This window comes from Orcinus orca, chromosome X, assembly GCF_937001465.1.
Source record: "Orcinus orca chromosome X, mOrcOrc1.1, whole genome shotgun sequence".
NCBI classification, from domain to species: Eukaryota; Metazoa; Chordata; class Mammalia; order Artiodactyla; family Delphinidae; genus Orcinus; species Orcinus orca.
The window spans coordinates 116,842,112-116,858,985 of NC_064580.1; the positions used below are offsets into that span (position 1 = coordinate 116,842,112).

Genomic DNA, 16,874 nt, shown 5'->3' on the forward strand with positions numbered 1-16,874 from the left:
TGGAGTTTGTGGTGTGCCATCCTTCCAACACATGGACAGGTTCTTCTCCCTTTGGGGCTGAAAGCACTAAGCTTTTAATCATTACTTGGTCCTTCTGGGGACCAGCCCCCATCCTGAAACTACCCAGGAGCCCACCAAGGGTCACCTCATTAGAATGAAAGACACTCCTATTACCCCAGAAAGGGATTTAGGCACTCTGAATAAGATGCTTCTTATTCACCCCTATCATCCAGGACATTATAAGAGTTTTGGGAGCTCAGTGTCAGGAACCACGGTCAAAGACCAAGTATGTCTTTCTTATTACGTCATATATGATACATCTATTTTACTACAATAAAAAAATCAGCAAAGGGTCTGAATAGACATTTTTCCAAAGGTGGCCAACAAGCACATGACAACATGTTCAACATCATTAGTCATTAGGGAAATAAAAATCAATACCGTAATGAGGTGCCACCTCACATCCACTAGGATGTTTATAATAAAAAACACAGGCAGAACAAGTGCTGGCAGGATATGGGGGAAACTATAACCCTCTTACATTGTTGGTGGGATTGTTAAATGGTGCATCCGCTTTGGCAAACCCTTTCGCTGTTCCTTAGAAAGTTAAACATAGAGTTACCATATGGCCTAACAATTCCACTGCTAGGTATATACCCAAGAGAAATGAAAACGTATGTCCACACAAAACTTTGTACATGAATGTTCCTAACAGTATTATTCATAACAGCCCCAAAGTGGAAACAACCCAAATATCCTTCAACTGATAAATGGATAAACAAAATTTGTCCTAGCTGTACAATGGAATATTATTTAGCCATTAAAAATGAAATACTGATACAGGTTACAACAAGATGAACCTTGAAAACTTTACGCTAAGTGAAATAAGCCAGTTATGAACAGCCTCATACTGTATGATTTCATTTATATGAAACGTCCAGCATAAGCAAATCCACAAAAATAGAAAGTACATTAGTGGTTGCCAGGGCCTAGGAGAAGGGGGTGATGGAGTTTGACTGCTAAGGGGTACAGAGTTTCTTTTTGGGGTGAGGGAAATTTTCTAAAATTAGATAGTGGTGCTGGTTGCACAACTTTGTAAATATACTAAAAACTATTGAATTGCACATTTTAAAAGGATGAATTCTATGCTATATGAATTACCTCTCAATGAAACTGTTATTTAAAAACAGAAACACTAGCTTGTTTATAAGCATTTCCTAATCTGATTTTTTCTGAAGCCAAATATCTGGATGGGAAAAAAAAGATCAATACCCACCATATGTAATAAATGGCAGCAGATGACATAATTTTTGCTTCAACCATCAAGCCATCCTCCTCACGTATCATTTTCTTTCTGTCTAGGGAACTTTCTTTAGCCATTCTTTAAGGGTAGGTCTGCTGATGAAAAATTCTCTTAATTTCCTTTCATCTGAGAATGTCCTTATTTCCCTTTCACTTCTGAAGGAGGTTTTCACAAATATAGAATTTGTGTATGTGTGTATGGGTGGTAAACTGAACCAGCGATTAGTTCCGCTCTGTACCACCTCTTTCAGTGTCCTTGACGCTTCAGGTTTGCCTTTTTCTCCTTGACCATGTAGGTAGGACAATTGCCCAATCAGTGTATACGAATCTGTTGGGTTTCTTAAACATCACATGGATGCCATAGAGATGTTCAAATGTGATGGTGAACAGGCACTTTGAGAAAGCCTTAATACTCAGGCCAGCCCTCCTTATGAAACTGGGATGCGGTCGTGGTGACTCTACCTCTTGCAGACAGTTTTTTAAAAGTTACAACTATAAGGAAACATGAGCATTTTTCCACTTCATTAAATAGTCTTGAAAACATGATCAAGTTTGGGTTGGACTTGGCTTACAATAAAGATGAGATGAAACCATGAAAGGGCTTTTAAACACACCAGCAAGAAATGCCATGAACGAGGGCAAATGAAAACCTGAGAGATTCTGTGCAGTATCCAGGACAAACAATGGATTAAGAGAAGTGCTTAGAAATCACTGTAGGGTATGAAGGACTTCAGTACATGCCACCCCAAAATATGCCACTTCGGTTATACTATCTTTAGCTGAAGTCATCTGAAAAAATAGCTTTCTCTGAAATCCCCTTATCTGCTTAAAGACAGAGCTTCTAAAAGGAACTCTGTCATAAATCCCCTCCTTGGAAGTTTCATCAACCAGGGAGGATTGACTCTTACCACAGGAGAACTAGATGCCAACACCACACCCAGAAAAACTCTGTCTCAAACTGTGAAATCTCCTATCTATGCTTCTAAGATGTCATCCAACTTTCTATAAATCATTTATCTTCCCTAGATTGCCTACATCTTACCTCCCCTTCCCCTGTTAAGGTGGCATATAAGATCTCAAATCTCACTGCCTGTCTGGGTATTCTTTATTTTCTTATGATGCCATCGCCCAAATAACATTAAAAATTAATAAATATGTATACCTTTTCTCCTGTTACTCTGCCTGTTGTCGGTTTTTTTCATTGACCTAGGAAGTGTATATATTGACATATTGAATCTAGGAGGGTAGAGGGAAAGTCTTTCCTCCCCTACAGGTAAAAGGGAAGGACAATGGGGCAATTCATGAATAAAGAAATACACAACACCAGCAAATATACCAGAAAGGGGAAAAAATGTGCATGTGGGCTTGGTAAAACTCTATAGTGCAGTTACCAGAAAAATGTGAATTAAAGAAAAGTACAGAGTGGGACTTCCCTGGTGGCACAGTGGATAAGACTCCGCACTCCCAATGCAGGGGGTCCAGGTTCCATCCCTGGTCGGGGAACTAGATCCCACATTCATGCGCAACTAAGAATTTGCATGCCACAACTAAGGAGCCCGCCTGCTCCAACTAAGACCCGGCACAACCAAATAAATAAATACTTTTAAGAAAAAGTACAGTGGGTTGGCTGGCCCAGTTTTCTGTGGAGACAGGGAGGGAGAGGGGATGGTGTAAACTGGCAGAGCGTTCAGGGTGGACCTTCTGTGCAGAATAAGCCCAGCGGTCCAGACCCTCCGGGCCTCCACTGCCCCTGCTCTAGCACATTCTGCAAAAGAATCCCAGGACCGCACTGCCTTCCAAAGCACTCAAGGCCCTCTGGGCTCTCTTCTTGGCAGCCCGGGAGGAGGCGGGGCTTCCCGGGGGGCGGGTCTGGGGGGGTGGGGCTGAGTCCGCACCCGCAGCTCTATGGCGCCCGGCAAGGGGCGTGACCACGCTAGGGGCGGAGCTACGCTGGCGGCCGCAACTCCGGGAGCAGGCGAGGGGGCGGGGCTGTCCCTGGGCGGCTAAGGCGGAGACTTGGCTGTGGCTACCACTGCAGCTGGAGCCCAGCCGGGTAGGCGAGACCGAGAGCCGTGCGGTACGCGAGGGCTGCTGGCCGTCGGCTCAAGGCCTCGGCTCCACCTGCCCGCCAGCCTACGGTGCGATCGGTCGGCGGAGTGTGCGCCGGGCTGGGCCCATGGCAGCGTCGGCGGCCCTGTCTGCGGCGGCGGCGGCGGCTGCCATGTCGGGCCTGGCAGTGCGGCTGTCTCGCTCGGCTGCGGCCCGCGGCTCGTACGGCGCCTTCTGCAAGGGGCTCACGCGCACGCTGATCACCTTCTTCGACCTGGCCTGGCGGCTGCGCATGAACTTCCCCTACTTCTACATCGTGGCCTCGGTGATGCTCAACGTCCGCCTGCAGGTGCGGATCGAGTGAGCGCCCGCAACCACCGCGCGGCCGCGGCGGCAGGGGCGCCGGCATGAAGCTCCGCGGGACCCAGGGCCGCCGGGAGGCGGCGGGGGAAGGAGAAGGGGCGGCCCGGGCCCCCGGACCCTAGACCTCGGCGGAGGTCACGGCCACCGAGCCCCAAGCCCCGGCTCTGGTCACCCACGTCGCGGCCGGTGACGAACTGCACAGAAACTCGCGAAACGGGCCCTTTCCATCGAACTCGAGAAAATTACTTGAGTGCGGCCGACCTGTTGCCTCACCTTGGGCGAAGTGGGGAGCAGAAGGAAGAAATTCTGCAGCAGGAACGTGAATGACTGGCCCTGACCAAAGAGGTAGGAGGCCAGAGGTTGGACTTCGGGCTGGAGGGAGGCGGTTGCCATGACATGTAGATGTCCAGGCCCCTCGGTGGTTTGGGGGAGACGTGGAAGGCGCCCGAGAAAGCCATCCCGGAAAGCTGCCGAGCCGCGAGCAGGCAAGGCAGGGCGGGCGCATGCCCTCCGGAGTCCCTTGTCATATTTCCAAGATGGGGGTGAGAGGCGGCGGCCTCGGCATCTTGGAGGGTCAGCCCATCACCTCCGGGCCACGGCCCCAGTGGTGTCACCTGAACACGCGGGGAGTGGAGGGAAATGGGCTCAGGGAGGCCCAGGGGAGGCCCAGGGAAGGCCCTAGAGGAGAAAAGATGCTGCTACCCTTGTCCTCTACACGCTGGGGGGCAGCCTGGAAGGGTGGCTGTGTTCTTGGCCAAAGCCCAGGTCTGTTTCTCAGCGCTTTGCAAACCGGCCCCCTGCCTGGTCTCTGCGGCCGGGGGACTGCTCTCTGCCTGCTGCTGCTGGCCCTGTTGCTCCCCTCTCCGGTCTCCTGGGGCATCCTCCAAAGCTCCGCATCTGCGGCCACGGAAGAGCAGGAAAGGTGCATTCCTCCCCGGCCCTCCCGCCATCTCAGCCACGCTCCCTCCAGCTCCTCCCCGTGCCCTCCCGGTGTCACAGCCCTGGATGGCCTCCAGCAGCCCCCGTGTCCCAGAGGATTTGGGAAAGTGGGGATCTCCTTGAGCGGAGGGCAGCTCTCAGGCTGGGGTGGAGGGGAGATGGAGAAGGGGCTTGTAGAGGAGGTGACACTTGGCGAGACAGGGACCTCTCTGGGTGGGGAGGCAGCTCTCAAGTCCCCATCTCTTTCTTTGTCTCAGGAACTGGTGTTATAGGGAGTGACCTGCTCCTTCTCTGGTCTTGTCAAGAGAGTGCCTAACCCTAACCCTGACCCTGACCCTAGAGCTGCCTGGGGAGCAGCCTAGAGAAGGGCCTGACCCACGAGGACAGGAAGGGACCAGGCAGAGACCCCGAGGGGTGGGGTGGCCCAGTGGTCCGGTTCTGGCATGGGGAAGGAAGGACAGACCTAGCGACACTCTGCGGGAGCTCTGTCCTCCCCACCTACTGGGGCTCTGGGAGGGGAGCGCTTTGCCCTTATCACACAGGTAAGAAGTGGTGGAGCCGGATCTGCCTCTGGGCCTGCACTCTCCCACCTTCTTCTGGAAGACCTAGCACCGTGGGATGGGGGAAGGGAGCAGAGGCTCCCAGGGGACCTAGAGACAGAGGGGCCCATGGTAGGGAAAGTGGAGTGTATGGAAAGTCACAGGGAAGACCGGGGGACAGTCTGAGCTGAGATGGGCACGAGAGACATGAGTCCCAGCACCCCCGGGGAGCAAGGTCCTCACCCACAGAGCCGGACCTCCCCACCCTGCCGCAAATCCCACCCAAGGCTGGACCAAGGGCTCCTCAGTGTTGAGTGGCACAACCCTCTCAGTTTGGGTGGCGGGACGGGAGGGTGGGTGCTCCTGGGGACCGTGTCACCAGGAGGGGAAGGGACAGTGGTGGGTGGGGTGGGGCTGAGACCCACGCCTGACCCCATGTCTCTGTCCCCAGGCTGGCCCCTGGGCCCAGCATCGCACGGGAGAGTCTCCTCTGGATGGGCCTGCATTGGTCCTGGAGGCCTTGGCTGCGCTGCTGACTGACGCCCCAGGAGCGGTGCAGAGGGGAGGCAGGACAGACCCTGGCCCTCACCCCGCACCGCTCCCACGTCTGCTCGGGTGGTGGTTGCTCATGGTCGATGCACTCAGAGTTCCTGGGGCTGAGCACCCCAGCAGCCTGGTTGCCCCCAGGACAGAGCGGCCGAGCCTCACACCATGTGCCCTCCTCAGCTGCCCAGCTGGAGCCCGGGTCCCAGGTGAGGATCTCTGCCTGCCTCACCCCGGGGCCGGAGGCTGCACCGCGGCCACCACGTGCCCCCCACAGATGCCCACCGACGGGGCCTGATGGCTTCCTTCCTTGTGCCAAGTCACCCGGGAGCCCTGGTCCTGGTGGCCCTCCTCCAGCCCAACTGTGCCCACCCAGGGCCACTTCTGGGAGCCTGCCAGCCTGCGGACTGCATCCCTGGAGCTCTGGGGACAGCCTCTGAGACTGTGCCACGGGGCTGCATGGGAGGAGAGCAGAGGACGAGGGGCCTCCTTGGGGCTGATTCGCAGACGTGCCCCTTTCAAGCCCAGCTCTCACCCTCCGGGTGGCTCGATCCCCAGCTCCAGCCTCTTGCTGGGCCAGCCTGAGAGGGCCTGAGAATGGCACAGGGGAGGCTCTTCGCTGACCGCGTGGGTGCCCGTGTGTGAGTGCGCATGTATGAGTGTGTGCGGGTGTGCGGGTGTGTGTGAGTGAACGTGCGGGTGTGAGCGCGTGTGTGAGTGCTTGTGCACACACACGAGTGGCTGTGCGTTGCAGCGGGCGCGGAGCTGTTGAGCAGAGTGAGCTGTGCAGGGCGCCCTGTCCTCCCTGGGCTCCGGGCTCAGCCGGAGCTGCCTGGGGCTGCTTCCCAACAGGGAGAATGCGCGCTGGAGGCCCAGGGGCCCGGGCTCAGAGACCCCCTCCCACCCATCGTGGGAAGGGCACGGCGGTGGCCCTGGCTGGGGCTGTCTGCGCTCTGAGGGGCTGGCCGTGGGAGGGGCCGGGGACGCGTCCTTAGCATGCGCTCCTGCCGCGGCTGTTCTTACGGTTCTGGCCCTGAGTCCTTAGCTGCTTCCGCTTCCCACCTCTTCCTCGTCTCCCCCGCTGGGCCCTTGCTGCTTGACGGGCTCGCAGAGCACTTTATTTATTTGCCGTCTGTTTCTCAGGCAGCGGAGCTTTTACAAAATCAGACACCGACTTGAATAAGACAACTTCCACTTTCCTGTGTGTGATGTACTCTGCACCGGGCAGCAGCGTCTGGTCAGAGAAATGTTCTTGTTTCGGGTGTTGTCAAATCTTGTTGTCTGTCTCAGTTAAGAAGAAAGTCCTTTGAGTTCAATCAAATAAAACCTGGAGGCCTCCTGTTTCTGCCGCCTCGGAGGAGAGAGGGGCGGCGAGCTCACCCCGCTCTGGTGGCCGGGAGCTGGGGGAGGGGAGCACCCCGAGGGCTCTAAGGGGGCGGGGCTGAGGGCGGGGCTGGTGCCGGGTCAGAAGATGAGGCGAGACCCGAGCTGAGCCGGACCACTGCTCCCGTGAGGGGAAGGCAGCAGCACAGGCCTGGCCCAAGAGGTGGCACTTTGTCCCATTCACAAACTTTATTTGAATCAACTAACGCCTAGGCCTTTTCTTCATCTTAGAGGCTGGTGTTAGAAGGCGCGTAATTCAGCTGAACCCCGAGGGTGGGCTGCGGTAGGCGAGGTGGAATGGACTGTCTGCAGATCATTTTGTGTCCCCGAAGGCCCTTCCGCAGCCGCAGGTGGCAGGGTCTCCATCACCTCCCAGCTGGCCAGGTGGCGTCTGAGTTTTGGAGAAGATCAACCTCTGGGACTGGAAACCTGCCTCCCTTACTCCCACCTTAGACGCAAGCTGTCCCGGCAGAGAAGCCGGGGCGGGGGCTCTGAGGCTGCTGCAGGGGGAGGGTGGGCCGAGGACAGAGGGCTGGGGAGGGACGCCTGCAGGGGAGGGCAGCACCCGCCTCGGAGGAATGCAGGCCCATAGGACCCAGGAGAGGGGTGTCCTGAGGACTCGGGGTGTGGTCACACGAGGAGCGCAGCCTGGGGTAAGACACCTGTCGCCAAGAGCTCCGCAGGTGTCAGTGCAACTTGACAAGAGGGCCTCTTCCAGCATCCGGCACCCTAGGAGGGAGGGGTAGACTCCAGTCCCGGCCAGAGCCCCGAGCTTCCCGTCCCTTGGTCCAGATGGTCCTGTTCAGTCCCTGATGGTTCTGCACCCACTTCAGGGACCAGGTAGCCTGGCACAGCCAGATGGGAGAGAGGATCCAGCACCCAGGGGCCAAGGGACCGTGATGAGGGAGGACCGTATTCCCCCGCGAGGGAGGCAGGCAGGCTGGCGCATCACACTCTGGTTAAGAGGGGCGCCTAGGACACCAGACACCTGTGCGCTGAGCCCAGCTCTTCCACTGACCACAGCGGAGCCCCAGGCCAGCCACGGGCACTCGTACATTTTCAGAAAGGAGCCTTCAGGGTGCTGTGGGCCTTCAGTGTGAGGATGTCTCTTCAACAAATGGCCCCAGGTCTCAGCCAGAGCAGCCCTGCCACCATGAGGAAAGGAAACGAACTGGCAGGTGATGAGAGCCTGCCGAGCTCCAGGCACCATGCCTTAACCTCATTATCCCCATGGCCACCTTCTGGAGGAGGTCACCACTAGGATGTCACTGAGGTTGAACCTCGAGCTGGCCTCAGCTCCTCACCCTTCCCCGCTCCTTGGGTTGCACGTTCTGCCCACTGTGCCCACAGCCAGAGCCCTTTTGAGGACGCGGCCTTGAGAGAGTAAGGCGTCTCTGGGACTATCTGGACTGAATATGTGACTGAATTCCATTAAGACCTCTACAAACTTTTAAGATTCTGCCAGGTGGGTGGGGAGATCTGCTTGTCTTGTGGCCTCAAGACAAGCCTCATCTGTAAGTTCGTTTGCTTAGTAACCGTGCCCCCTTCCCAGTCTGGAGTGGTCTGCTTCTTTCTAGGTCTCTCCTTGCCTTCTGTGTACAGGACCAGTTTGCAAACCAGCACCACGGTTATCCCCATTTTTCGGAGAAACTGAGTCTCGGAGCCCAGTCTGAACTAGAAGCCCAAGCAGAAGCTGCTTTCCTGAGGCCCCAGTGCCTCTTGCAGGGGCAGGGAATTAGGCTGGAGGGGTGGTGCAAGGACACAGTCTGAAGGCGACCCTGGTCTTTCTGGGTAGGGGCCAGGGGACAGATAAGGAACCCAGGGCTTGGGGGCGGAGCTGGGAGCCTTAGCAACGTGGAGCTCCCCATTGGAGCAGCTGGGGCCACACTGAGGTGGGGCCACCTGTCTTCTTGCGAACCTCCCACCTCTGCAGACTGACTGGGATCCAAGCAACTGAGTCAGGGGAGGGCGAAAGAGCAGCTGAGAGGGCAGTTCCAGGAGGGCCAGTCAGAACCCAATACAGTCAGAACACGAGAGAGAGAAACGGCGTACAGAGTCCCAGCCCATCCCACCCCGAGGGAAACTGCCCAGTTTCGGATGAATTTTCACTTTGTGTGCATGTCCTTTATATACGTAAAATTAGGAACATATGACTTTTTTCACTTTATGACATAAACACTTCCTGCTCATCTTCCTGTGTGATGAAGTACGCTTCTGCTTCCAAAGCCACAGAGTATCTCTGGTATGAAGCTCTCATCATGTATTTCGCACTGCCTCTTGCTTGTTTTCCTTCGTTGTTGTTTGGGGGGTTGAGTTTGAGGTTGTTGTTGGCTTTGGTTTGCTTTTGTGGTTTTTATTGGGTTTTACTGATGACGCGGTGACAGGTGTCCTTGTGGATAAATGCTGTGCTGCAGTCATGGTCGATCTCTTACCATACACTCCTGCACGTGGGCCGCAGGGTAGGCACGCCTCAGGGGTTTGACACCCTCCAGAGCAGCGGTGCCACGTTACTGTGCTCATGCCACTCAGGAGTGAGACTGTTGTGAGACAAGGGTGGCAATTGTGGGTCACAACACGTTTCAAAATCTGTTGCTGCCTTTCCTGCCTCAAGCTGGGTGCATTTCTCTCTCCTCAAGAACAGTGTAATCTTTCATTTAACTCATCATTTCCCTCAAACTCTTCCTTTCCCATCATCCCCAGTTCACGGCTAGAATTAAATCCACTCTCCAGTTGTCCTGGGATAAAGTCGTGGTTCCTTTCTTTCTGCTCCTCACCTTTGCCTGTAGCGAAGTCTCAAGACAGGTTTTGAATCTCTGAATTGGATAAGCCAAATTGTTTATTTTGATATTTTATTTTGCATGCCTTTCAATACATATCAAGATTAAAATTTTTCATATGTCCATTGGCCATTTGTAGTTTTAAACTATGGGGAATAATTTTTTATTGAGATATAATTGACATATAAATTGTCTACCTTTAAGTTGTACACGTGTTTGTTTGATACATTTATATTTTGCAGTTTGATTACCACCAGTAGTGTTAGCTAATACCTCCATCACATCACATAATTACCATTTTGTGTGTGTGTGATGGGAACAATTGAGATCTAGTCTCTTAGCAACTTTAAAGTTTATGATACAGTATTGTTGACTATAATCACTATGCTGTGCATTACATCTCCAGAACTCATCTCCTGTTTGCAAGTTTGTATCCTTAAATAACCTTTCCCCAATTTCCCCACCTCCGAGCCCCTGCTAACCATGGTTCTACTCTTTGTTTTCATGACTTCGGCTTTTTTACATTCTACATAATGTGATGTCAGATAGTATCTGTCTTTCTCTGTTTTTCCTATCTTACTTAGCATAATGCCCTCAAGTCCCAACCATATTGTCACAAATGGAAAGATTTCCTTCTTTCTCATGGCTGAATAATGTTCCTCTGTTGTACACATACCATAAATTAAATAGATAAACAACAACGATTTCCTTATAGCACAAGCAACTGCATTAAATATCTTATAATAACCTATAATGGAAAAGAATCAAAGAAAAGAATATATATAATTATATATATAATTCTTATAAGAATATATATAATATATATGAATCACTTTGCTGTACACCCAAAACTAACACAGTATTGTAAATCAACTATAAAAAATTTTTAAAATTCCTCTATGGGACTTCCCTGGTGGTCCAGTGGTTAAGACTCCGCTATTCCACTGCAGGGGGCGTGGGTTCCATCTCTGGTCAGGGAATTAAGATCCCACATTCTATGTGGCCAAAAAAAAAAGAAAGAAAAAGAAAAAAAATTCTCTATGTGTGTGTATACATGTGTGTGTGTGTGTGTGTGTATATATATATATATATATATATATATATATATATATACACACACACATATCACATCTCCTTTGTCCTTTCATCCATTAATGGATTCTTAGATTCTTTCCATATCTTGGTTATTATGAATAATGCTTCAATAAATATGGGAGTGCAGATATTTTTTCGATATTCTGTTTTCATATCCTTTAACTATATACCCAGAAGTGGGACTGCTAGATCACACGGTAGTTCTATTTTTACAACCTAGAACCCAGGAGCATGGAAGTTGTCCTGGTACTGAGGCCAGCCTGCCTGGCATCTGGGGTGAAGTCAGGTGCTCACCTCCCACTCCTGCCCGGGCACAGACGAGCGCTCAGCACACATGAGAATCAATGCAACCAGAGCAGGGACACCACGCTACCCAGCAAACCTTCTCAGTTTAAAGGATCCCTGCCAACAAAATGATGCCTTCTCAGTGTCCCCCGAGTCATCCCCTAGGTGCCAGACTCCCGGGCAGGTTTTTAGGGCACAAAGGTGAGCAAGTTAAACACGGCCCCTGCCCTCCGACCGGGGACAGGTACATGATTCCTCCACTTGGTTTCAAATACATGGGCGTTTGTGAAATATAATCAGAGTCACCCTCAAATTGGGCCAATGCACTGTAGGGGAAATCTGGAAAGGCATCTGCTGCAGGAGCAGCTGGGGAAATGCAGGGCTGGGAAGCGCCCCCGTGGGCCTTCTCTGCCCCCCTCTTCCGCACTTGAGACCGATGGAGAGTTGGGGCTTGGGTGGTGCCGGCCCAGCTCTCGAGGACTAGGGACGCCCCAAACCCCCTGCACACAAGACGGAGCCGCCTCTGCCGCCCAGACCAGGGGTGCTGTGGGGGGAAAAGGGGACTGAGAGGTACCTGGTGGGAGCCCTGGCTGCCCGGGGCACGCCCCCTCCGCGGGGTCCCCCTCCTCCAGAAGACGGGCACCACCCTGGTCAGAGGCCTCAGCATGGTCACCGCAGCCTGGGCACGAGCCACACGAGATGATGCACGAGGCTGACGCCGCTGCCTCGCGGATGCCCCCTGGTCACAGCGACCTCTCAGGGCCTGAGCCTCCTGCTGTCTGTCCTCAGCCTCGGTGCCCCCAGGGAACCCTGCTGCCACCCTAGGAGGTGACATGGGCCCCATGCTCCAGTCCCTGGGTGCGCAATGTGCAGGGCCCACCTCCGTGGCCGTCCAGCCAATGAGGGTGCAGCGGGTGGGCTCCTGTGGCCGCTAAGAGGAGGTGGGCGGGGACATCCTGGCTCCTTCCATCATTGGTGAGGGTGCCAATTTGGTGGCCATAGGGAAATGGGCTGGGGTCTATGCCCTGTGTGTGCTTCAGGGGGATGAGGGGCTCCTCTGTGGGGTCCTTGGGAGGATGGGAGACTGGCATGGAAGGTGTGGCTTTTTGATCAGAGATACAGCCCTAGAAGAAGCTGGGGGATCTGCACCCTCCTCACTATGATTCTTTTTTTCTGCTTCATGGATCACATCCTCTGTGAATGGGAAGTAGGGAGACCAGGAAAGGCCTGGTCCAAACACCCTAGACATACATACCATGACCAAGTGGCATTTATACCAGGAATGCAAAGTTGGTATATATATATATATATATATATATATATGCAATGGAATATTACTCAGCCATTAAAAGAATGAAATAATGCCATTTGCAGCAACACAGATGGACCTAGAAGTTATCCTGCTAAGTGAAGTAAGTCAGAAAGTGAAAGCCAAATACCATATGATATCACTTATATGTGGAATCTAAAATACGACACAAATGAACATATCTATGAAACAGAAACAGACTCACAGACATAGTGAACAGACTTGTCGTTGCCAAGGGGGAGGGGGAGGTAGGGGAGGGAAGGATCAGGAGTTTGGGATTAGCAGATGCAAAACTAGTATGTATAAGACGATAAACAACAAGGTCCTACTGTATAACACAGGGAACTGTATTCAATATCCTGTGATAAACCATAATGAAAAAGAATATGAAAAAGATTATGTATATGTATAACTGAGTCACTTTGCTGTACAGCAGAAATTAGCACAACATTGTAAATCAACTATACTTTAAAAAACTTTTTTAAATGAAAATAAAAGCTCTAAATAAATAAGACATTTTGTGAATTAGAAGACTGAATATCGTCAAGATAGCAATCTTCCCCAAATTTATCTGCAGACTGAACACAGTATCTATCAAAATCTCGGCTAACTTTCCTATAGATATTGAAAAGCTGATGCTAAAATGTATGTGGAATGTATATTACCTTAAATAGCCAAAACATTTTGAAAAAGTTGAATCACTTACCTATTTCAAAAATTATAAAGCCACAACAGTTAAGACAGTGTGGTATTGGTGCAAAGTAGGTGTGTAGATCAATGGAACAGATTGAGACTATGAACAAATCCTTACATTTATGATCAATTGTTTTTTTATTGTGGTAAAATACATATAACATAAAATTTATCATGTTAAAATATACAATTCAGTGCTATGAAGTACATTCACAACGTTGTGCAACCATCACCACTATCTAGTTCCAGAACAATTCATCACCCCAAAACGAAATGCCATGCCCATTAAGCAGTCACTCCCCATTCCCTCCCTACCCCAGCCCTTGGCAACAACAAACAAGCTTTCTGTCTCTATGTATATGCCTATTCTGGATATCTTATAAGAATGGTATTATATGATATGTGAGTTTTTGTGCCTGGCTTGTTTAATTTAGCATGTTTTGGAGGTTCACTCAGATTGTTACAGGTATTAGTACTTTGTTCCTTTTTATGGCTGAATAATATTCCATTGTATGGCTATACCACATTTTGTTTATCCATTCATATGTTGATGGACATTTGTATTGTTTCCAGCTTTTGGCTATTGTGGATATTGCTACTATGAACGTTCATGTGCAAGTTTTATTTAAACACCCGATTTCAATTTGGGGCATCCATACCTAGGATTGGAACTGCTGGATCACATGGTAATTCTATGCTTACCTTAGAACCACCAAGCTGTGTTACATAGGTTGCACCATTTTACATTCTCAGCAGTAGTGTAGATGATTCAAATTTTTCCATATCCTCTCCAACACTTGTTATTTTCCTTTTTAAAAAATTATGGCTATCCTAGTGGGTGTGAATTAGTATCTCATTGTAATTTTTGTTTGCATTTCCCTAGGGCTAATGATGTTGAACATTTCTTCATTTGCTTATTGGCCATTTGTGTATCTTTGTAGAAACGTCTATTCATGTCCTTTACTGATTTTAAAATTGAGTTGTCTTTTTTTGTTAAGTTATAAGAGTTCTTTATGTATTTTGTATATTAGAATGATCAATTGATATTGACAAGGGTACCAAGACAATTCAATGGGGAAATGATGGTCTTTTCAACAAATGGTGCTGAGACAATTGGAAATCTATACAAAAAGATGAATTTACCCTATTATGATGGCTAAAGTTAAAACTAGTGAAAACATCAAATACTGGGGGAGGATGCATAGAAAGTGGGTCTCTCATACGTTGCTAATGGGAGTGTAACTTGTTAAACAGCCACCCTGGAAAAAGTTTCTGCATTTACTTAAAAAAGTAAACATGCAACAATGCAATAAAGTTTTTTCAGGGAATACATATAGGAAAAGAAGACATAAAATTTTATTTGCTGAGGATTTCATTATCTATGTAAAAAATCCTAAGGAGGGCTTCCCTGGTGGCACAGTGGTTGAGAGTCTGCCTGCCGATGCAGGGGACGGGTTCGTGCCCCGGTCCGGGAATATCCCACATGCCGCGGAGCGGCTGGGCCTGTGAGCCATGGCCGCTAAGCCTGCATGTCCGGAGCCTGTGCTCTGCAACGGGAGAGGCCACAACAGTGAGAGGCCCGCGTACCGCAAAAAAGGAAAAAAAAAAAGAATCCTAAGGAATTATTTTTAGAAAGCTTATAGAATTAATAAACGATTTTAGCAACATTGAAAGACACATGGTCAATAAAAATACCAACTGCACTTATGTATACTAGCAATGGATTTCCAGCAATTGAATTATTTTTAAACAGGACCATGTACCCACCAGAGGTAGGGGTGGGAGGAGAGGGAACTGGATGAGGGCAGTCAAAATGTACAGACTTGCAGTTATAAGATAAATAAGTACTAGGGATATAATGTACAACATAATAAATAGAATTCACACTGTTGTATGTTATATATGAAAGTCGTTAAGAGGGTAAATCCTGAGTTCTCATTCACAAGAAAAACTTTTTTCTATTTATTTAATTTTGCGTCTATATGAGATGATGGATGTTCACTAAACTTATTGTGATCATCACTTCATGATGTGTGTGAAGCAAATCATTATGCTGTATACCTTAGACTTATACAATGCTGTTATGTCAATTATGTCTCAATAAAACTGGAAGAAAAAATAAAGAGAAAGAAAAAGAAAACAAAACATAAAGGACTGTGTACAATAACATAAAAAAAATGAAATACTTAACAGTAGCATGAAAGAAGTATTAAGTAGTTGGAGTAAATTTAACAAAAGATATGCAAGACCTGTATACTGAAAATTACAAAAGAAATTAAAGAATACATACATAAATAAATGGAAAGATGTACCATGCTCACAAATTTGAAAATGCAATATTGTTAGATGTCAACTCTACCAAACTTATCTATATATTCAATGCATTCCCAATAAAGTCACAGCAGGACCTTTTTTTTTTTTTTGAGGCAAGGAATAGCGACTTTATTTGGAAAGATGGCAGACCAAGAAGATGGCAGACTGGTGTCCCCAAGAACCATCTTATCAGGGTCTGGATGCCAGTTTCTTTTATAGAACAGAGAGGGGGAGGAAGTGAGGAAGTAAAGTAAAAAGGCCATAGCAGTACCTTTTTTTTTAATTGACAAGGTGAGTCCAACATTTCTATAGAAATGTGTGGACTGAAAGAAAAATGCACAATGTGAGAATTATGAGTTAAGTTTTGTTCAGGGTCTTACTGAAGAGTATAGCCCAGGAGACAGCCTCTCAGATAGCTCTGAGGAACTGCTCCAAAGAAACAGCGGGGATAGAGGCTAGTTTATATGTGATTTTTGTGTGTGCGAGGGAATACAAGCAGTCAGCATACACTTTGGCAAAACATTACTGCTAGTCACCAAAAACAGATATCTCAACTCAATGAATATAGTGCTTTTCTACGTATGGGAAGGTGCAAGAAGTAGGTCCATTAAAATTCTTCCTGAAATGCATCTTAACTATCTAAAGGCCTGTTTGCCCAAAGAACAGAGCACCCTGTTATCATCTTTAATTTCCTCTGTCTGAAGCACAGGGTGCTTCACCCAGTTATCCCTTTAATCTCTTCGTCTGAAGCACCAAGTGCACTGTCGGTCAGCAGCTGCAGCGGGTTAATCTTTGTAGACTTGAATGGTGAGTGCAATGCTCTTTGCTCTTCTTTTGTTTGTAATTGCAAAAGGCTTAGGACAGCCCAAACCATTTTGAAAAAGACCAAAGGTGCAGAACTTTACACTACCTAGTTTCAAGACTTAGTATAGAGCAACAATGATCCAGGCAGTGTGATCTTGGCATAAAGATAGATTTAGAGATCAGTGGAACAGAACAGAGGGTTCAGAATATACTCACAACTATATGGACAACTGACTTTTGACAAAGGTGTCAAGGCAATACAACGGAGAAGAGATAATATTTTCAACAAATAGTATTGAAAACATTGGATAAGCATATTTTTTAAAACAAAACTTGACCCTTACCTTACATCAAATACAAAAATTAACTCAAAATCATAGGCATACAGGTAAAAGACAAAACCATAACCTTTTAGAAGTAAACACTGGGTAAAATCTTAATGACCTAGGTTTTAGGAAAAGATTTCTTTAATAAGACCCC

The 16,874-nt window shown here is 49.0% G+C and overlaps 1 protein-coding gene across 3 annotated transcripts in view; it reads left to right on the forward strand.

The window, feature by feature from the left end:
* Positions 1 to 3,273: 3,273 nt before the first annotated feature.
* LOC101282253 (small integral membrane protein 10-like protein 2A) overlaps positions 3,274 to 16,874 on the forward strand; it is a 144,232-nt gene continuing 130,631 nt past the window's right edge. For 2 of the 3 annotated variants that reach the window (XM_033403690.2, XM_049704991.1), the window contains exon 1: positions 3,274 to 4,059. In XM_033403690.2, the coding sequence (XP_033259581.1) occupies positions 3,479 to 3,715 (237 nt within the window). In that variant the 5' untranslated portion in view covers positions 3,274 to 3,478 and the 3' untranslated portion in view covers positions 3,716 to 4,059. Of the gene's footprint in view, positions 4,060 to 5,643; positions 8,409 to 16,874 lie in introns of those variants that run through there. The other variant, XM_033403689.2, reaches the window with a different exon arrangement.